The sequence below is a fragment of the Alternaria incomplexa genome (genome assembly GCF_024043165.1).
Source record: "Alternaria incomplexa strain BMP 0042 chromosome Unknown scaffold_9, whole genome shotgun sequence".
Classification (NCBI taxonomy): Eukaryota; Fungi; Ascomycota; class Dothideomycetes; order Pleosporales; family Pleosporaceae; genus Alternaria; species Alternaria incomplexa.
Window position 1 is genome coordinate 1,619,067 of NW_026249858.1, and position 21,065 is coordinate 1,640,131.

General features: G+C 53.3%; 4 protein-coding genes across 4 annotated transcripts; all 4 read left to right on the forward strand.

The window, feature by feature from the left end:
• Positions 1–5,566: 5,566 nt before the first annotated feature.
• On the forward strand, positions 5,567–6,883 carry J4E90_006893 (uncharacterized protein; the record flags this gene model as incomplete). The annotated part of the gene is made up of 4 exons (XM_051436435.1): positions 5,567–5,860; positions 5,912–6,212; positions 6,263–6,517; positions 6,564–6,883. The coding sequence occupies 4 exons, from the start codon at positions 5,567–5,569 to the stop codon at positions 6,881–6,883; spliced, it is 1,170 nt and encodes a 389-aa protein (XP_051290229.1).
• Positions 6,884–10,154: 3,271 nt separating this feature from the next.
• J4E90_006894 (uncharacterized protein) lies at positions 10,155–11,306 on the forward strand (the record flags this gene model as incomplete). Its single annotated transcript, XM_051436436.1, has 2 exons — positions 10,155–10,162; positions 10,430–11,306. The coding sequence occupies 2 exons, from the start codon at positions 10,155–10,157 to the stop codon at positions 11,304–11,306; spliced, it is 885 nt and encodes a 294-aa protein (XP_051290230.1).
• Positions 11,307–12,492: 1,186 nt separating this feature from the next.
• On the forward strand, positions 12,493–13,223 carry J4E90_006895 (uncharacterized protein; the record flags this gene model as incomplete). Its single annotated transcript, XM_051436437.1, has 2 exons — positions 12,493–12,497; positions 12,584–13,223. 2 exons carry the CDS (start codon positions 12,493–12,495, stop codon positions 13,221–13,223), a joined length of 645 nt encoding a protein of 214 aa, XP_051290231.1.
• Positions 13,224–14,964: 1,741 nt separating this feature from the next.
• On the forward strand, positions 14,965–18,471 carry J4E90_006896 (uncharacterized protein; the record flags this gene model as incomplete). Its single annotated transcript, XM_051436438.1, has 3 exons — positions 14,965–16,440; positions 16,490–17,605; positions 17,656–18,471. The coding sequence occupies 3 exons, from the start codon at positions 14,965–14,967 to the stop codon at positions 18,469–18,471; spliced, it is 3,408 nt and encodes a 1,135-aa protein (XP_051290232.1).
• Between the last annotated feature and the right edge of the window lie 2,594 nt (positions 18,472–21,065).

Here is a 21,065-nt window from a genome sequence, read left to right on the forward strand (position 1 = left end):
AGAATACGGGGCTCGTATTCGGGGCATCTCGCCTTACAATCGTACTCTCGCTGGTTGAGGCACACGCATGCTTCCTGTGACAGTTTTCGTTAACAAGTGGCATAATCTAGTTCAACAAAAGGTTGCATACCAATGCAGTATCGGCGGAGCAGTTAGGTGGTGGGCATGTTGCTACACAGCTGTCTGGCGGTGACTCCAGCGCACGCCCAAGGGCGCTGCCGAAAAGAGGAAGAAGAAAGAAGAGAAGCTTCATCGTCAACAAGAAGAAGACCACTAAGCAATAAGAATGCGGTGGTACCGGACGATGCCTTGGAGGTTGAATGTCTAGCAGGTAGCGACCGGACCGGATATATATTCGGAAAGCACGTTGGACGCCCTGAAAGCATACTTGGTCTCACCTACCAGCGTAGTCATCTTACACTCATCGCCAAGGAAGCCTATAAGACATGTCAGAGTCGCAGAGTGGCCTCAGGAGACCAGACGACGCCTTCCGAAGCCACCAAACTTTGTGTTCTGGCGAACACGAGTTCACAGCTGCCATCCAAGCTCTTGGCGGTTCGTCCTAGGCATGCGCGTTCCGCTATGTGATGATGCTGCATTTTTCGTATAAGGAAGTACCCTCCAGCCACTACCTAAGACAAACCAACAGTGTCGTCAGACGGGGCGACGTTTTATTTCGGTCAAAAGTCCGGTAATTGCGCAATGATGTTTGGATGTCTAAGCTCATGCTAGGGAGCAAGCGCGAAACCGTGACGTGAGACCAAAATTAGCACTAACTCACTTTCCGCGTAACCGGGTAGCATGAATAATGTTATCGATTGCGGGGTGCAGATCATGATAGAAGACGCCTTCGGATCCAGGCACCGTCGCACGTTGCAATTGGAGTCAGCTCTCATTTGCTTCCTGTTGGGTGGGACGGCATATTGATTGAACGGAGGCTTTTGCGGCTGAAATACGACAAGTCTGTATGGGTATATTAGGTACTGTATATGCGTACCGGGTATTCAGTCGAGGGTTCCCGGGGTTCCATCTCTCAGCCGGGACGTCGTACGCCCTTCCATTCGTCTTGCCTGTCGCAGGGTGATCTCACGTGGCGTGGCCGCGAAGCACATGGCCATTGGCCAAGCTATGCTGATGGTGAGGAATGTCGCGGTAGAGAACGAATCGGGTCTGCTGTCCTCGAAGCTCGACGATGAGAGGTCCGCGGGTGAACAAATCTGGCAAAAGTGACGGACGGATGCGAGAGAATGCGGGTGATTTGAAGCTCAGGGATGACCTACGCGGGCCGCTGACGCCAAGGCGCTAGGCCGTCGTTCTTGCCATGAGCCTGGTTATATTTCCGTACTACGTCAGACGACGCTCATCTTCACACGCATTGGCGAGGTCTTACTACTAGGCAGTTCAGAAACAACATGCGAAGCTGAGGATCTAGTGTAAGAAGGACTAGTCAATACATATCCTACGGAGCTTTCACTTGGCGGAGCTTCAGCAACTGTAAGGAGTGACTTATCGATTGAGTAGGGTGCGTAAGTTGTCTAAGGCTATGCCAAGTCGTTCTCAAGCGAGCCACTCGCTGACGTGTAATTATGTCTATGACCAATGCAAGCTCAGATGCAACGCCGGTGTGCTTCCCAGGGGTATAGGCCTTCAATGCAACCAAGAACCATTATATGAAACCGTAACTCATTAATAGCGAAATCACCTATTTCTGTCAACGTCTTCAGGCGGAGACCGTCGCTGGAGGCCAGTCGTCGTTCGGACTGCGTCGACGCCGCGCCAGACTACAGTAGAAACGGAAGAGGCTAGCTCTCGCAGAGAGGGACCCGCTTCGGAACCTCGCGGGATCTCCCCAGAGGTGCGCCGAGAGTTGTCCCCCGACCAGCCGGCTTCAATATCGTCATCACGCGGAGATGGATCGGTGGGCCCAGATCTGGACATGGGTACAGGTCGCGACGCGGAAGGTGACATGTTGCGAGTCTCCGCAGCTTCCGTCTGTACGTCTTCTTCGCTGATAGATAGTCGGGGCGAGCGCGTTGGTGATGCTGACTGTAGCCGATCGTGCCAGCTTCGGCTCAAGGAACGCACAACATCGCCTTTGCAGATGGGGCAAGTCCTCCGGCGCGTGACAAGCCAAGGTGTTCTACTCACGTCAGATCGGCTGTGTCGATAGGACGGAAAAGGTACTTACATGCAATCCGCATGGAACTCATGGCCACACGGTAAGCTCATGACCTGACTGACACCATCGACGTACTCTTCCAAACAAACAACGCATTCTCGTTGACGGCCACCATAGCGTCGTCTCCACGCCGCTAGCCCAGATTCTCGCTTCTCTTCTTCGCGGTCACGAGATGCATGCTGCACGGATGTCGACGTGGCTGGAGTCTCTGACACAGTAGTCGAGCGCGACCGAGATTCGGGAGATCTAGAACGAGTTGCAGAATGCTGAAGTAAGGGAGTAGTAGGTGAAGCAGCGCTAGATGTTGCTGCGGATGAAGAATCGCTTATTGTCTGATAGGTCCTGACAGGCAAACGCTCGACAACGGATTTGGGTGCCCTCCAACGGCGACGTCGTATACGAGATCTAAGAAGAAGAAGGGCGTACACCACCGTCAGAGTGACCAATGGGCTCACGACGAGCACGAGTAGAGTGTCGAAGAAAGGACTGCTTGAAACGTTCGTGGGCGTAAGCGTGACCCACAGGCCTTTGTGAGCACTAGCCGCAGGCGAGTATGTTTTGATAGATGCGGAGTTGGCATCGATGATCGAGGTAATGCTCCTAGTGCGCGCACGACTAGATGAAGCTGAAGACGCAGTGCTGTGTTTAGAGCCAGACCACCAGCTCCAAGGGCTCTTCACACCGGTCTTTGCCTTGGCTGGGGTATATTCACCACTGCCAGGCAAGGCATTGCTACCTGCTTTGGTACTCACTGGAGTTGCGCTAGCTGTTCTTGTGGATGCACTTGTAGTTGCAGTGAGTGGCAAAAGGTCAGGATCGCGCCAGTCGTGCTCGCCAATGACGAAACCGTCAGCGAGTTTGGTGGGGACTGCCGTGGGCACTGCCGATTTTGTCTTGATGGGGTTTTGGTCATTTTCCCAATCACTGACCTCGACCCATTCCAGGTCACCGCTATTGGGAAGTCGTCGGCTGCCAGCCTTGGGAGACTTGTTGCTTAAACCATGACCGAAGAATGCAGAGAGGAATGAGTGCCAAAAGCTAGTGCGCTGTCCCTCCGCAGTCTTCTGTTTGGATGGCAGCGAGTGTTGCTTCCCGTGAACCGAAGTCTGTACAACTTGTGGCGCTTCTGAAAGAGTCGCATGACTTTCAGTGTCTTTGACTCTGGCATGAGAGGCCGCAGAATCTGAGAGCATGCCGTCTCCTGGGTAGAGTGAAGACAAGAGATGCGCGGTTGTGTGCGAAGTAAACAGGGACGGAATCGTGATATTAGAGGTGTCACCTTTGGCGTACATACGAACGAGGGCGCCGCCACGCACGTCGTCACCAACGATGACGGCCACTCCTCCACGCGATTGTGCCCATTGAACTTTGGCCAGGAAACCACAACCCCCTCGCTTGAGGAGTACAACCTTGCCAGCAATTTCAGCACTCTCTTGTAGTGATTGTATATCGGCGTGTTTGCTTCGTGGCAGTATGTGCGTGCTGGAAAGCCCTGGTTGCAGGTGATCGTCCGTTCCATCGTCCGCAACGGCGTCCTTGGTGTTGTCTTCGCCAAGGCCAGGCACGCCCTCTTTCGAAGGCAAATTCCTGTCCAGCGTGGTGTCCTTTGCTTTTCCTTTGGAATGGCCCGGTGGCCGTGAAGCCCGCGTGAGGTCATCGTTGCCATCTTCCCAGCCCGGAACGTCGCTGCAACCCAGCTCGCCGCCGGCGCCCATGGAGTCATCTCCAAACCCGCTACCGATCCATAGAGAGCCGCTCAAGCCTCCTTTGGGCAGCGCGGGGCCGAAGGCAGCGGGTCGGGCGAGGAAGAAGGTCGAATTATCGTCGGTCAAACTAATAATCGCGGACGGCGGGAACAATGAGCTGGGGAATGGTGAAGAAAACATGGCTTTGAAACTGCCTCGGCTCGATGCAACTGAGATGCGTTCCTGTTCTTCATTCTGCGATGTTCCCACGACCATGTATAGAAGGAGCGTGACGGCGACCAGGCTCGTAGACAGCGAAAGCAGTAGGCGGAGTGGGCGCATGCTTGCGGAAGCAGCCGGGCGGCGACAGGAGGAGGTGAAGAAGGGAAGAACAGCAAGTAGTGCTGGATTTCTAGGAGTGTAGAGGCATCGACTGAGATCAGGAGACAGACGGGATGTGGTCCTCTCTAGGGTCACGCGGGCGAGTGAAGGGCAGGAAGCGATGGATGATGCGGCAATAAACGGACGTCAAGGTCGTCACTACTCGGGTGGCGCGAGACAACGAACGGCGCACATGTGCAGGAAGAGCTGGCGCAGCGATTACAGCACGGGAAACGCGTTGGAGGCAGGCGATAAGGAAGCGCGTGCTCCAAAGTGAAAGGCTGGTGGGCGCCCGATGATGTTGTGATGCGAGACCCTGGTGCAATCAGGGCACGGGCACCACGGCCAGCTGCGCGTGCGCGCGATGAGTGCCAAGCATGCCATTCCCCGCACTCGACCATGCTAGGAACGTCAGAAACACCGAACACCACGTCCACCTTGTCGTAATGGTCTTTGAGTCCATCCATCTTTCGCGATACAGTGGCTTATGATCAGTGATGCGGTTTCCAGATTGGCGTCCTGCCTCCTTCTGCTTTTCGTCCAGATCGCGCCAACAGGAGACAGCTAGGCTGCAAATATCCTGTAGCTCTCAGAACTCATGTACTAGATTGGCATGAGAAGACGGATCAAGCAGCAAAGCTTCATAGTGTAAGTTCTGGTGTTGCGCAAGTAGATGGACTCATACTTTCCTAAAGTTACACACGGCCGTCACCCACCTGACTTTGGCGGACATGCTCACCTCGTCACATCTGCAATGGCGAGAGCGGAGGTGAACCAGACATGGATAGACAGTGAACAAAGGAAGCCTGCCCAAAGCGATGGCAATTTCGATGTCTCCCAGGTAATATTGCTGGAGATGTTACGGTCACCTAGACTATGATCATGGGCCACTCCTTCCTCGTCAATCATCTGGGTCTGCTCGCGGGTTCCTGCTTTATGACAAGATCTGTTTCGATCGGAAAGCACCCCGTCAACATCACCTTCACGACTGCCTGCGCTCTCCCCTCGCCCTTCGTGTCGTCACGCTGCTCCTATATCTTGCCTCGTTCGACTTCCCAGCCTACACGCCTCTCATACCTTCAGCTCCTCTTACACTCAGTCCTACTATCAGCTTTCATACCTCTCATCAGCCCTTTACCTACTAACATCATTCCTACGTCTCACCTGCTTGGCTGTGAACCTCAGCTCACGAGCCCATCACCTACGACCTACCTTCACCCAAGCGCACATGTATGCAACTCCTTCGTGGCATTCACCAGTTCTCAGCTGACACTGTTGACCTCTAGCCACCCCCTCGGAAAGCGTCATGGTTCTGCCAGGCATGAAGTCGAGATACACTGAAGACCCCAACCGGCCTGGAGAGCCACGTCTCGCTAGTTTCGGATGGCTACCAAACAGAGCCCGCCATCTCTTCATCTCCTTCGCGGGTGAATTTGTCGGCACCTTCCTCTTTCTGTTCTTCGCCTTCGCTGCTACACAGGTCGCCAACAACCTTCGCGGTGACAGGTCAATGGACATTGGATCACTGCTGTACATCTCCTTGGCTTTCGGCTTTTCGCTCGCAGTCAATGTTTGGGTCTTTTTTCGCATCAGTGGAGGTCTCTTCAATCCTGCCGTAAGTGCACTCAAGCTTCTTGGTAAGAATGGACATCCTGACACGGCCTAGGTCACGATCGCCATGGGCTTCGTCGGAGCGCTTGGGTGGCTGAAAGTCATACTGCTAATCGTTGCGCAACTTCTCGGCGCCATTGCTTCCGCTGCAGTGGTATCTGGCCTTTTTCCAGGACCACTGTCCGTGAACACCACCCTCAGCAAAGAAACCTCGGTAACCCGAGGTCTTTTCATCGAGATGTTCCTCACATTCATGTTGCTGTTGGCCATTTTCATGTTGGCAACAGAGAAGCACAAGGCGACGTTCGTCGCTCCGGTCGGTATCGGTCTTGCTCTCTTCATCGCGGAGCTGGCTGGTTTGTACCAACTTCGAAGTTTCCCAACACATTGATGCTAACAAACACAGGTGTATACTTCACTGGAGGCTCACTGAACCCAGCGCGCTCTTTTGGACCTGCTGTCGTGACCGGTGTGTGGCCTGGCCACCACTGGATTTACTGGATTGGACCACTCTTCGGCGCTATCCTAGCATGTATCTTCTACCGTCTGATGAAGATGCTCGAGTACGAGACTGCCAATCCCAGCGCAGACCACGATGGCCGGGAAGCGTACCACGAGCATGGAGCTGGTCGAAGCTCTACCCATTACGAGGCCACATCTGGTATGTCCCCGTGCTACTTCGGGAGACACTACTGACTTCTCTGCAGCTCGACAGGCGACCGATGGAACAGACGAGTATGACTTTGCGAAGCAGCTACGATCCGGCACCAGACAGCCTACCATGACCCAGCGTCAAACAATGCCTTCCTTCGGCACCCTCTCTACCTCCACAGGCCACACTGAGAAGCTAGCGGCACCGCTGCCGGTGCATATGCAGACGCTCGATGGCCACCGATCCGACACCGTCAACCATCCCGAAGATCGTCCTCGCGCCCACCACTACCGCGGCTCGTCGTCGTACGAGATGACATCCGACTCGAGCTACCGCAATGGACCGAGTGCGGAGTCGGGCAGCTCGGAGTCATAGACCGGCTCGCCGACGAGCTCGAGCTCAGGGTCGCGCCGTTCGCCGAGCGCATAGGATGACAAGCAGCCGAAGAGTATATTCGGCAGCGCCTTGTATTGGCCTTGCTGTTTCCTGCCACATTTCATACTCCAGGTGTGTTTCTGTCCACATACGTGAGAAGCTGTAGCTGGGTGTCGCTGCGTTGCGGGCTTGATAGAAGGGACTGGGCATGGTGATGGTTCGCTACCTAGGGGATCTCTTCCATTTCTTCAATTATGACACAAGCCTTGACATCACTGAGTGCGCATTGCAGCGAGCCGTGAGTTTGCATTAGTGAGAGTGGCTTACACCGATTGGGAGTGGACGCCCATCTTTGAGCTTGCTCTGGCTCGGATCCGGGCGCTCATATTGAGCCCACTTTCGCTCGGATCCGAAAGCAGTATTCGACAGTTCCTGACAAACTTCCTTATTTAGACTGCGTAGACGTCTATCTTTAACCTTGTTTTAGCCCGGATCCGAAACCAACCATCGACGGCTCTCGATACATTGCCTCGAGTGGACGCCTACCCTTAGACTTGCTTTGACTCGGATCCGAAAGCCGAATTCAACGGCTTTCGACAAACTGCCTCATTTGGAGTGCGCAGACGACTATCTCTAAGCTTGCTTTGGCTCGGATCCGAATCACATGCCGAATGTAAGCCTTGGCTTTATTGTACCGCAACTATTGTTCTCGGATCCGAGACTAGCAATCAACGGCTTTCGACAAATCGCCTCATATGGACTGAATAAAAGCCTATCTTTGAGTTTGGTTTGGCTCGGATCCGAATGTAGCAATCGACAGCTTTCAACAAATTGCCTCCTTTGAAATGCGCAAACGTCCATGTGCTTGCGTTTTCTCGGATCCGAAGATATGGCCAAGGGATTACCACCGCGAGGGTGATTCGGATCCGAAAGCGGTGATCGATGGCTGTTGATAAACTGCCTGATTTGGACTGCGTAGACATCTTCAAGTTGGCTTTGGCCCGGATCCGAAGTGATGGCGAAGGGATTACCTCCACGAGAGTGACTCGGATCCGAAACCAACAATCGACGGCTTTCGACTATTACCTCGTTCGCACTGCGCCGACCAACAAACAAATCCTTTCGGATCCGAAACATGAGTCTCAACAAGCTTCGCTACGCCACTACATAGAACTCAAACGCCCTTGATGTGTGCTCGACCGAAGGCATGCGCACATGGTCTAGGCCGTGTAAAGGTGGACGGAGTGATCAGGTACGAGCGGTCGATCGACCTCCGAACAGTCAAGAAGCAGACATTGCACGGTCCAAAGCTACGCCGACGCGCAAGGCCCCTCTACTGATGGCTTCCACCGGAATCACAATTGCACGGGTATGTCGCAAGTGTTTTACGCCCCTCTTCCCATAGAGTATTGGTGGAGGGGTAATTGACAAAGCGTTACTCTTTCGCCGACTGAGGAGAGTTGATAGAAGATGGTCTACTTCTCCACTCGCAGTAATTGCGGCGATGATGTCGTCGAGTACCTCGCGCTGGGCGCAGGTCCTCAAGAGCTCATCCTCACTTCCAACATCACGTATCCGGTACTCACATGTCATGCGCAACATGGAAAACTTGATTGTATTGCTATCCACTTTAGTATACACAGCCCTTTCCACCGGGTATGAGGTTGCGCCGTTGCGCGCCTCGATCGCTGAGGCCGTGTTCGTTGCGCCGCGAAGGCCGTCGTGATTGCGTCGCGGGCGGGGTGCGCGGTATGTAAAGGACACCGACCAGTTTATTGAATCAGAGATGCCGTCAAAGCGTCCGTTATGTAACAAGGTGTGTGTGCCGGACGCGGAAGTCATGCAACCACATCCAAATCTACCAATGAACCACTTAAGCCCCCGAAAGGAAGAGTTCAAAGGCGGATGAGGAGAGCTGCTCAGCTGATACACGCTAGGCTTTCATCATCTGGCGGGTTTGTTAGTATTGGCGCAAGGGCATTTGCGACAACAGGGTGACTTACGTGTTATAAACTGGAGGGATAGCGAGAGGAACTGGGTGTGGGCGCCGGAAACATTTTGAAGCTTCTGCAGCATGGTCTGGGCGGACGCTAACCGTGGTGGGGCTAGTGGCGGGTGCGGCTTGGCGTGTTTTCGAGATTTGGCTGCGCGCTCGTTGGAGATATCGCAATCGCCCTGATACCTGCGAGAGCTCGATCGCTCGCTGCAATACACTATGAGTCTTGCACGTGTTTCACGAAGTGTGCTGAAACGGGACAACGGCTTGCGCAGCTCCTACGCCGAGATTTCGCGGTTTTGTCGAACACCCCATCACGGGACCACGCCGAGTCGTGCAGGCCTATGTCTGAGGCACGCAACGCGAGGCTTCGCGACTTCACAGACACGCAATCAGGATGAAAACCTGCAGAAGACTCTTGATTACTTCAAGGCCACCAGTATGACTCCATCGACATATCAAATGCATTTGCTCACCAAGTCGTAGTTCGACCATCCTCATGGAAGGATCTAAATGATGAATGGAATAAAGTCACTCATAGTCCTCCAGGCACGGAAGTTGAGGTCTCCGGTTATATCAGCGCACGGCGAGATGTTAGCAGCAAACTCTCTTTCACGATGCTTCGCCACAAGAACCAAGGAGTATGTGTCCAACTCGTCTCTAAACCTCTAGATAATGAAGCGGATGGACCGGACGCCCATAAGACCCTGCGGTTGTTGAAAGAGTGGACTCCCGTCATAGTCCGAGGAAAGCTAGTTGAGCGCAAAGGGGCCAAGACCGACACATTCGCGGGTATGAACCTGCTCGGTACCCGGGAGATCGCTGTGGAGCACGTCCAGCCATTGAACAACATATCGGATGATATCATCATAAAAGATGACACTGTATTTGGCCCAGACCAAAGGCATCTACAGCTTCGCACAGACTCGAAATTGCGCGACGATCTCTTCCAACGGTCGAAAGCCATGGCTAGAGCAAGACTGCACTTGAACCATTACAATTGGAAGGAGATCGAAACGCCTATACTGTTCAAATCGACTCCTGAAGGCGCAAGAGAGTTTCTCGTGCCGACACGGCAAAAAGGATTGGCATACGCGCTGCCTCAAAGCCCACAGCAATACAAGCAGATACTCATGGCGTCGGGCATCACGAAATACTACCAATTTGCTAGGTGTTTCCGAGATGAGGATCTGAGGGCCGACAGGCAGCCAGAATTCACCCAGGTCAGCACTACCATTTCTCTGATGGAGACTCCGCTAACTGGAACAGCTCGATATGGAGATGTCTTTCGCTAACGAGGAAGACGTCATGCACGAGACAGAAGCTCTACTGAGAGATCTGTGGTATAAAGTCCTTGGAATAAAGAAAGAGAAGAAGTTTGCGCGAATGACCTATCAGGAAGCAATGGCTGCATATGGATCTGATAAACCAGACCTAAGATTCAAGGCAAAGGTGCGTAGCTGACGCTACCTAGCTGTCTCCTGAAGCTAATAAGTATAGATTCACACCATTACGGAACATCTGACAGCCGATTTGATCGGCAAGATCAGTTCTCTTCAAGATCCGGTCGTCGATGCCATGAAGATACGAATATCCGATGACCCTAAAACGACCCGCAAGTTCGTCGCCGACTTTCTTGACAGCCCGGACGGAAAGGTCTTCCTCGACAACCCTGACGGTCAACCGGGTATCTTCATCGGCGATGTTTCACAGCCCATGCAGGGACTCGGACCACTGGGCTACCAATACGTGATGGAGGGCCCTGAAGCGCTGGCGGTGGAAAACGGCGACCTTCTTGTCCTCCAGGCACGACCCAACGCGCCCTTCTCGGGCGGCTCAACCATGCTGGGAAACCTGCGTCTTGCTCTCCACAAAGCAGCCATAGCAAAGGGACTAATTGAAGCACCTAAGAGTACTAAATTCGTCTGGATCACAGACTTCCCATTGTTCACCCCGTCGAGCGACAGTGAACCGGGCCAAGGTGGCTCAGCTGGCTTCTCATCAACGCACCACCCTTTCACCGCTCCAAAGACACCCGAGGACGTCGACTTGCTACTCACTTCGCCTTCATCTGCGGTAGCAGCACACTACGACATTGTGGTCAACGGCGTTGAGCTCGGCGGCGGCAGTCGCCGTATCCACTCCGCCGCCATGCAAGAATTCATCTTCAAAGATATTCTCAAAATGAAGCCCGAACGCGTAGAGGACTTCAGACATCTGCTTGATGTGTTGAGGAGCGGCTGCCCGCCTCATGCGGGTATTGCACTGGGATGGGATCGGTTGATGGCTGTTATGTGCAACAGGGATAGCGTGAGGGATGTCATTGCTTTCCCGAAGAGCGGAAGAGGGGAGGATCAGTTGGTCAAGAGTCCGAATCGTATGACGGAGGAGCAGTTGGAGACATATCACTTGAGCTTGAGGGAGTAGGTTGGAAATGGTGGAAGACTGAGATGTACGATAAAGTGTTGTGTGTATAATATCGTGGTAGATACCATGAGAAGACCGCTTTGATCAGCAGTAGTAGTCGCATAAGTGGGGTGACTTTACTCGTACCTTGTCGCATGTAGGTCAGGAAGCCGCTGATGTCCAGCAATCACGACTTATCAACAGCCAGAGTACCTACATACCCTGTCAATGACCCCTCGCCTGCCCAGGAAGGCCGCAGGGTGAAGATTACTGAAATGCAGTCATACACAGAAGGAGTATGACGAGCTGACGATCATGGCGAACGACCAACGTCGAACCGTTACACGACATTACTCTTGGCGCTTATCTCGGACCAAAATCCCTTCTCTGGATCCATTGGCAGATTCCTCATGCTTTGGAGCGACGTTGCGCGCAGGATAGATGCATGTTTGCACTTTACCCTGCTTCCTATCATGCTGTGTTTGCGGTTAAATCCGTGAATGAATCACAACGCATGGATGAGCTGTGCAGCTCATTTGACCGATCGCTACCCTCAGAGCCGTATAAAAGCGTGCCTTAGCTCCCACTAGTCGCGTAACGAAGTATACAGTGTCCTTTGGCTGCATTGGATACCTAGGTGACTGCATCATCACGTGCATCATCGACCCTCTTTCCACGTGCATCATGGCGGAATCCACGTACAAGATCCCAGAAGAGTACCAGTCACAGCTGAAGTATGTGGCGTCGAAAGACAACCGTACCGATGCCGAGATTCTGGATTCCTTGACGAAGCATGCACCCATCACGTCCGAGAAGAACATTTGGACGTTCTGGCATGCCGGCGTACAGCAGATGCCAACATGGACACAGCGCAACATCATCAACTGGGTGCGACTTCACGGCTCTGAGTGGACGATTCGCGTGCTCGACACGGTGCCAAACTCGCCAAATCACGCGTTGACTTGGATGTCGATCGACCTTCTTCCGGAGACCTTCGTGAAGGGTACGATGACGGGGCCGTACGTAGGTCCTCATAGCGCCGACTTCCTGCGTGGCGCAGCACTGTACACGTATGGTGGCGTCTGGATGGACGTCGGATGCATCGTGTTCCGCAACCTCGACAAAGTCTGCTGGGACCAGCTTGGGGACGACGACAGCCCATTTACAGTCGCTGCGCCACTGGTGTATGGACAATTCATGGCGAATCATGTCGTCGCCTCCCGAAAAGGCGACGAGTTCATCAAGAACTGGCGCGTTATACCCACTCAGCCATGATTCATCAGACTGACTGTGAACAGGCACCTGATCTTCCTGGAGCTCTGGAAGGGACGTACCGACTTTACTGGCGTGGTGCAGTCGCCTCTTATCAGCTTCATCAAGCAAATGAATAGCAAGGATCTTCAAGACTCCGGATTTAAATGGGAGTGGAAAGTCGACGAGCAGACTCTCATCGGGTACATTGGGCAGTGCCTCGCCTGGATACGCTTGACGTGGCTGCAAGAACCCAACGGCGGTTTCGATGGCGTCACCTACTGGGCTGAGAAGGTCTTGCTGTGGCATGCGCTATCTGAAGACTTTCCTGCTGAGAACACTCTTGGCTTCGATATTAGCGCAGACTTTCTCAAGCTTTTGGCCATGAGCGTGGATGCTGACGAGTCCGACGCGGTATACGAGAAGGCGAAGAAGGCCACGTGGGGGATGTTGACGCAGAGTGTGATGCAGAAGATCACACATGGCAAAGGGCTGGGCGAAACAATTCATATTGGCACGTTGCTGGACCTTCCGGAGAATGAGGGTATCGATGCTGCGCCTGGTACGTTGGCAGGACTACTGCGATATGGCAGCGTGCATCTGGAGCAGACAAGAGACTTGCCGTATATCAAGGCCCCTGCGGTGGATCCCGAGTTCATTCTTCACAAGGGATTACTGGAGGCGTGAAATGGACATCCGCCGAGACAGTGCTTTGAGATCCGGGCGGTCGGAAACCAAAACTCTTTGTCGTATAATCTGGAGGTCTTTTGTTGAAGTTGCAGCCTTGACAAGGCGAGATGGGCGCAGTGCGAAGCATAGCCGTGCAGGCTTCCGCAATCAAACTTGAAATCAGGCATGCGGGAGGACGAGCTTCCAGCTGCCGGGTCGCAAGCGGCAAATACCTAGGTAGTCTGTGCACCCACGTATGACATCATCTCTCTCTCCTTTGATGACATGTCCCAACCTCCTTGGGTGCATCCTTGCGTTTCCTTACTACTTCGCCTCCGACCATCTAGATTGACAATTTCCTCGCCAAAAGCAGTCGCCGGATCCCAATGAGTCGAACCTCGGCAGCCCCGTGTTCAATTATCATGCGCCACAGCGACTGCGCCACAAGTTCAGCCATGATGCTCTTCTAGCTTCGATGACGGTCACCCTGATGCGCACGCCCAGAACACGCTTCTCATCGTCGCTGTCATTCTTGCCCCGCTGAGATTACTGAGCGGAGGGTGTGACGAGATGCGCACGACATAAGACCGAACAGGCGCTTTCCAAGACAAGGCAGAATCTGATGAGTGCAGTTGGTCAATTGTGATTGGACGCCATGTCAAGTTAGCCTGAGGCGGCAAAGCATGTCTCGACAGAGACATGGAACTTGTATCGGGCATATGCCCACGGATGGGACCTTCCAAAGCATGTTCAAGAGATTCAGACGGCGATGTGCGATGCAGAGTTCTATCGGCCTAAGCGATCATGCTTTCGGGGGTCTTGTCCAAGGTGCCCATGGGTGGCGAGTCTCTACAAGGGCTATCGACAAGGTCCTATACGTCTACGTTCCTGTTACCTCGAAGCGACACGAGCAGAAGGCTGAATACCTGAACTCTTGATGACAGCCCCAGGCAGAGATGTTATATAGGTAGGCTGGAGCAGCCGACAGTCGAGTAAGCTAAACCGAAGATGGCTAAGCGACGAGCAAAGCCTCAGTGGCGCTACCGTGGCGCAGGTTAAGCCCTGCTAGCCTCTCTCTGATCTGCAAGTTGGACATCGAAGCGACACTCAATCGTGACTTCAGACTATCGCTTGTTCATTCTTCTCACCTTGTTTCTGTTTCAACAGTCTTTGTGCAGTCGTCCATAGCGATGCGATGGAAGCGGACGCTGAGGGCCTCCGCGCTTCATTGCGCTCGGATGGGGTTTGCACTGCCCCCTTCCAAGACCACCGGACTTCTTGACAGCCGCTCATCTCGCTATGAACGCCGTTAGTGGCCAAAAGCATCAAATCTCGCCTCCTTGGCGACAAGTCTACAGCTCAACCATCGATGCGACGTAGGCGGAGGGCTGAGTTCTCGGTCATTCTACCAAGTGTTCGATGTGTAGATGTCACCTGGGCCGCGAAGGCAAAAAAACGCCGCGGAATGATCGTTCCTCAGGAGGCTACTAGGTGCCAAGCGAGGCTCTGGCGGAGTACGTATCACATCAGGTAGACCAATATCGCGCACCAAGCGCCTGGCAGTCTTGGGGGTGGCCCACACTTACACAGCCCGCTTCAACCTTGAAAGAGTATATGGCAGCTTGAGAGGCTTCCGTCCTCCGCCTTGTTACAATCCAGCTCTTATACTGTTATCACATAGTCTCTATTTCCTTCAAGTACGATCATCAACTGCATCTTTCCAGCAGTCCATTTGCATTTACACTATCATACGTCAAATATGGAGTCCGGCAAACTTGCCCCTCCGACACTCCAAATCAACACGCGACAGCGTGCTCTGAGTCAGGCAGACACGGTCACATCACAAACATCAGACCCCTTCCGGACACCAATATCACCAAGCAATGCGTCCACAAGTGGTGCATCGACGGTAGTAGGAGACTACGATGCAGCGTTGCAAAATGAGTTGCGCGCTGAAGCTAAAGCCGACACGAACAACCCCTTCGCCTTCACACCATCACAGCTCAGCAAACTGTTGAACCCCAAATCGCTTCCTGTATATCAAGCATTGGGAGGCATCCACGGTATCGCAGCCGGACTACAATCAGACACTCATTCCGGTCTGAGTGCCGACGAATCGACAGTTGCGAGACACATTTCCTTCGACGAAGCAACAAATCCACAAACACCTACAAAGGAGAAAGAATCAAGTCGGCCGCCAAGTGACGGAAAGCCCTTCGAGGATCGCATACGCATACACGGACGGAACGTACTACCACCAAAGAAGGTCACCCCTCTATGGAGACTTGTCTGGAACGCCTACAATGACACTGTACTTATTGTTCTTACTGTTGCAGCGGCCATCTCGCTCGCACTTGGACTCTACGAAACATTTGGTGCGGAACATCCACCGGGATCTCCTACACCTGTGGACTGGGTCGAGGGTTGCGCAATTGTTGTAGCTATCGTCATCGTGGTACTCGTCACCGCCGTAAATGACTGGCAAAAGGAAGCAGCATTCGCAAAGCTCAACGCGAAGAAGGAACAACGCGATATCAAAGTCACACGATCGGGAAAGACCGCTATGATCAGCATCTACGACGTCCTAGCCGGCGACATCATACACCTGGAGCCTGGCGATGTCATTCCAGTCGACGGAATCTTTGTGGATGGCTCCGACGTCAAGTGCGACGAGTCTTCTGCTACGGGAGAATCAGACGCCATGCGCAAGACACCAGGTGCCGCTGTCATGAAGGCACTTGAGTCCGGTCAGTCCACCAAGGGCCTTGACCCCTTCGTCATCTCCGGTGCAAAGGTTCTCGAGGGCGTCGGTACCTTCATGGCGACATCTGTCGGAGAGAACAGCAGTTTTGGCCGTATCATGATGTCTGTCCGCGTCGAGATCGAGGAGACACCACTACAGGCGAAGCTCGCTAAGCTTGCCATGGCTATCGCTTACCTCGGAACTGCGGCTGCTGGTCTCCTCTTCTTTGTCCTTCTCTTCCGTTTTGTTGGTGGGCTATCTGGTGATACCCGATCTGCATCTCAGAAGGGTTCAGCATTTATGGATATCCTTATCGTTGCTGTAACCATTATCGTGGTAGCAGTCCCAGAAGGTCTTCCACTAGCGGTCACGTTGGCATTGGCTTTCGCGACAACCAAGATGCTGAAGGAGAACAACCTTGTCAGGATCTTGCGCGCGTGTGAGACTATGGGCAATGCTACAGCCATTTGCTCAGACAAGACCGGTACTTTGGTAAGTACTATTTCTCGATTGGACATGAACATATGCTAATACCTCACAGACAACCAACCGAATGACGGTCGTTGCCGGCACTTTCGGCACCACCAGCTTCGTTCACGCGGACACTGCCTCGGAGAAGGACCAAACCATCTCGGCATGGGCATCTAAGGTCTCGGCTGCTGCGAAGCAGCTTCTCATCCAATCCATCGCAATCAACTCTACAGCTTTCGAAGGCCAAGAGGACGGCAAGTCTGTCTTCGTCGGATCCAAGACTGAGACTGCGCTACTTGAGCTCGCCAAGGAACATCTCGGACTCGTCTCGCTGTCAGAGACCCGTGACGGCGAGCAGGTGGTACACATGTTCCCCTTCGACTCGGCCAAGAAGTGCATGGGTGCCGTTGTAAAGCTCCCGAACGGACACTACCGCCTCGTCGTCAAGGGTGCATCTGAGATCCTCCTCAGCTTTTCTTCTGCATTTGCGCACTTCGAGTCACTCGAGACAGAGCCGCTGTCGCAAGAGCACCGCCAGGTACTGACCGAGGCGATCAACGCATACGCGAACCGATCTCTCAGGACTATTGGACTAGTGTACCGCGACTTCGAGCAATGGCCACCGGTCAACGCCACGCTCACTGAGGGTGGCAGTGTCGACTTCGCCTCCCTGCTGCGCGATCTTACATTCTTCGGGCTAGTTGGTATTCAGGACCCCGTTCGCCCTGGTGTGCCCGAGGCTGTTCGCAAGGCACAGAAGGCTGGTGTCACGGTCAGGATGGTTACCGGTGACAACATGCAAACTGCGCGAGCGATCGCTACTGAGTGCCTGATCTATACCGAGGGCGGGTTGGTAATGGAGGGACCAGACTTCCGCCGCCTTACTGAAGAGCAGCTCGATAAGGTACTGCCGCGACTACAGGTGCTGGCCCGCTCATCACCTGAAGACAAGCGCATCCTCGTTCAGCGTCTCAAGACCCTTGGCGAGATTGTCGCTGTGACTGGTGACGGTACCAACGATGCCCCAGCACTGAAAGCAGCAAACGTTGGCTTCTCCATGGTCTCTGGCACTGAGGTTGCCAAGGAAGCCTCTTCGATCATTCTCATGGACGACAACTTTGCCTCCATCATCACCGCGTTGATGTGGGGTAGGGCTGTTAACGACGCCGTCCAGAAGTTCCTCCAGGTAAGCCATACACCATCTTCCAGTTCATTCCAGCCAGCTAACATGCGTAGTTCCAAATTACTGTCAACATCACCGCCGTGGTTCTCGCATTCGTGACCGCGGTCTACGATGACGAGATGAAGCCAGCCCTCAGAGCCGTACAGCTTCTTTGGGTCAACCTCATCATGGACACCTTTGCCGCCCTCGCCCTTGCTACCGACCCACCGACCGAGAAGATCCTCGACCGCCCACCGCAGGGCAAAGGCCCTCTCATCACAACAACGATGTGGAAGCAAATCATGGGCCAGAACATCTACAAGATCACTGTCATCTTCGTGCTATACTTCGCCGGCGGCGACATCCTTGGCTACGACCTTTCCGACCCCAATAAGCAACTCGAGCTCGACACAGTCATCTTCAACGCTTTCGTCTGGATGCAAATTTTCAACATCTTCAACAACAGGCGTCTAGATAATAAGCTCAATGTTCTTGAGGGTGTATTCAGAAACTGGTTCTTCATCGGCATCGTCGTCATGATTATCGGCCTTCAGGTTCTCATCGTCTTTGTCGGTGGTCGCGCATTCCAGATCAAGCCCGGAGGTATCGATGGTACACAATGGGCTATCAGCATCGTCGTCGGTTTTGTCTGCATTCCTTGGGCAGTGCTGATCAGGTACTTCCCCGATGAGTGGTTCGCTGCCATCGCGCGTGTTGTCGGCAAGCCTGTCGTCGTCGTGTACCGATGGTGCTGCACGGGTATGAGCAAGATCAAGGCCTTGTTCACATTCAGGAAGAAGAAGAGTGAGGAGAGCGAGGCTGAGGCTGGTGTTGCGCCAGCGATCGTCGTGGTCGGTGATGACGCGAGCGTAGCTGAGAACAGGAAATGAACGTAATGATTGGATGGAGGCATTAGACTGCGCACTTGTACAACACTTATTTAGATGAGACACGATACCCTAGAATTTGACGCTTTTCATTTTGACTTCATGACAAAGCTATATCTATGTTGTTGGAATGTGACTGTACGAAGATGAACAAGATCGAGCGTAGGTGTCACAGTCTGCATTATTCATCACATACTCAAGCAACATGGAAGGGGAAGCATTGTCCACTAACGTTACACCACCCAACGTTCTCTAGATGCGCTGCTCGTTTTGTGCATGATGATAGAGTCGTCCTGATAAACAAGACCGAAGCAGTGTCTTGATCAGGTCGATTTTGGCCATGTCGACCGTCTCCATCGTGCTGCTAGACCTTTGGAAACGGTTGTCGTCCCCTTCGCAGGCTAACGCATACACATATTTTGTCTTTCCTGCTCATCTGTGTTCAATGAACTTCTTCAGGGAGATCACAGCCAGCTCTCAGATATCCGAACCATTCTTCGTCTTGACTTGGGGCGTGGCGCCACTTCGAAGAAGATGTAACACTACCTAGGTAAGCCAGCATTCTCATTACGAACGGCGGTCTGCAGTGGGGTCTCACCCTCCCCATGCACTGCTTCAATTTTGGACCCCAACTTTTGAAGGATCCTCAGGATATTCTGACTTCTCCGAACTAGCGAAGCTTTGTGGAAGGGCGTGTAGCTTAATCCATCTCTGGCGTCGAGCAGTGACTTCTTCTCATCCATCCTGCTCACGTGCAAGACGATCAGATCGAACATGTCTCGATGATCAGAACCGCATATGGTGGTGTGCGAGCTTGTGTTGCCCTTTGCTTTGAACTGGACTCGTTCAGGCTGTGTTCCGGGTGGAAACCGTGCGTTCTTAACCTAATCCGCTGCGACCACTCAATTGAGCAATATCGAGCGATCCGGGTCGAGCGCAGCAACAACTGCGCCTTCATCGAGAAGATGACAGAGAATCTCTTTTGTGCAGTTGGGTCGGGCGAATGCCAAATGTGTGAACCCGCCATCGTCGAGCTGGCCCACTGGGAAATCTTTTCCCCAAAACTTCGCTACCAGAGAACTGACTCCGATAGCCATGGCGGCGTGGAGGGCAAGCTTATAGTCGCGAAGCAGATCTTTGTATGATAACCCGCCAATGATGTATCACCTACGCTAATAGTATCGCTTGATAGCGAGATGGAACAATGTAAGTGTGTAGAAAGGTACTTGGCGGGTGACACCGATGCGGGCGATAACCAAGCGAGCGATGCGTCATACTCGTTCTGCTGCATACAGTAATTTTACCAGGCGCGTATCGCTGCTGCCTCAAACGCGTGATACTACGTCACATGACGAAGTTGGCCTGGCGCCGCAATATGCGATTGGCCGACTTGACGTTACACAGCAGCCCATTCGAACTTTGAGCAAAACAACGCTGGAGCCCGAACTCGAAGCCCGCCTTACCACCTCTTCCCAATGATGGCGAGCAAGATATGCCACTTCTTCGTCGCTGGACGTTGCGCGAACGGGTCGACGTGTCGCTTCCAACATCCCGATACGGTCCCCACCCCTCGCTCCTCCGAACGCAAAGCGGAACCTGTTACCCGTTCGCAGTCGGGCGGCTCTGTTCCAAGAGCAAAGATACCTTGCAAATTCTATCTCCAAGGCACATGTACTAAGGGACACTTCTGTACTTTCGAGCATTCAAATCCGACCACAGTCACGTCTACAGACTTCCGTTCTGCATCAAGAAATACTAGGCCGAGTGTACCGTGTAGGTACTTTCAGAGGAGCATCTGTAATATGGGAGAGCAATGTCTCTTCAGTCATGAGATTAGAGAGAGTCTAGTCATGCCGAAGACGCTGTCGGATCACACGCCCATCAAGGACGTCGGCCTCACTACACCCACTTCGGCGCGCGCCAATCCTGCCTTCAGAGAGCGTAACGAAACCGAAATACCAAGGACAATCGGAGGGGCCACCGTGGAGTTCGCTAACGGTGCATCTGTTTCTAAGATCTCTTTGATTTCGGACTTCTCCGCCGTGTTCACATCGGACCTGTCTCCACATACATCTGTACAAGAGCTAGTCGACTTCTTGATCGGCAGAGGCTTTCCCCAGGTGACGCACGATTGTGTTCGCCTCAAACACATCCCTGAGAAGCTTCATAAGACAGGTCTGATCAAAGTCCGTGATCCAGACTTCGCCAACAAGCTTCTCCAGTGTCTTCAGGATACGCCTGTTCGTCTTCGGGATATGGAAGTTCGCGTGTCGAAAATTCAAATTGCAGGAGAGACAGTATCCGGAATGAATCGACTTCAGCTCACTAGCGTAACATGTTCATGGTTCAATCCTTCCAAGGTGGCTTTTCTGGAATATGACGCGAACTGGAAAGCGAAGCGGGCGCTCGAACGCATCGGGCGCCCGGATTCAAATGAGTTCCAGGGCCGGAAGCTCGATGTCACGTATCAACCAGCTCGGTCCTTGCAAGTAGGCAATCTAGACCTAGATACGAACGAAGCGGGACTTCGACGCTTTCTTCCATATCCACCGCCCACTAAGGTGACTTGGGGACCTCAATCTCACAATCTAACTCCG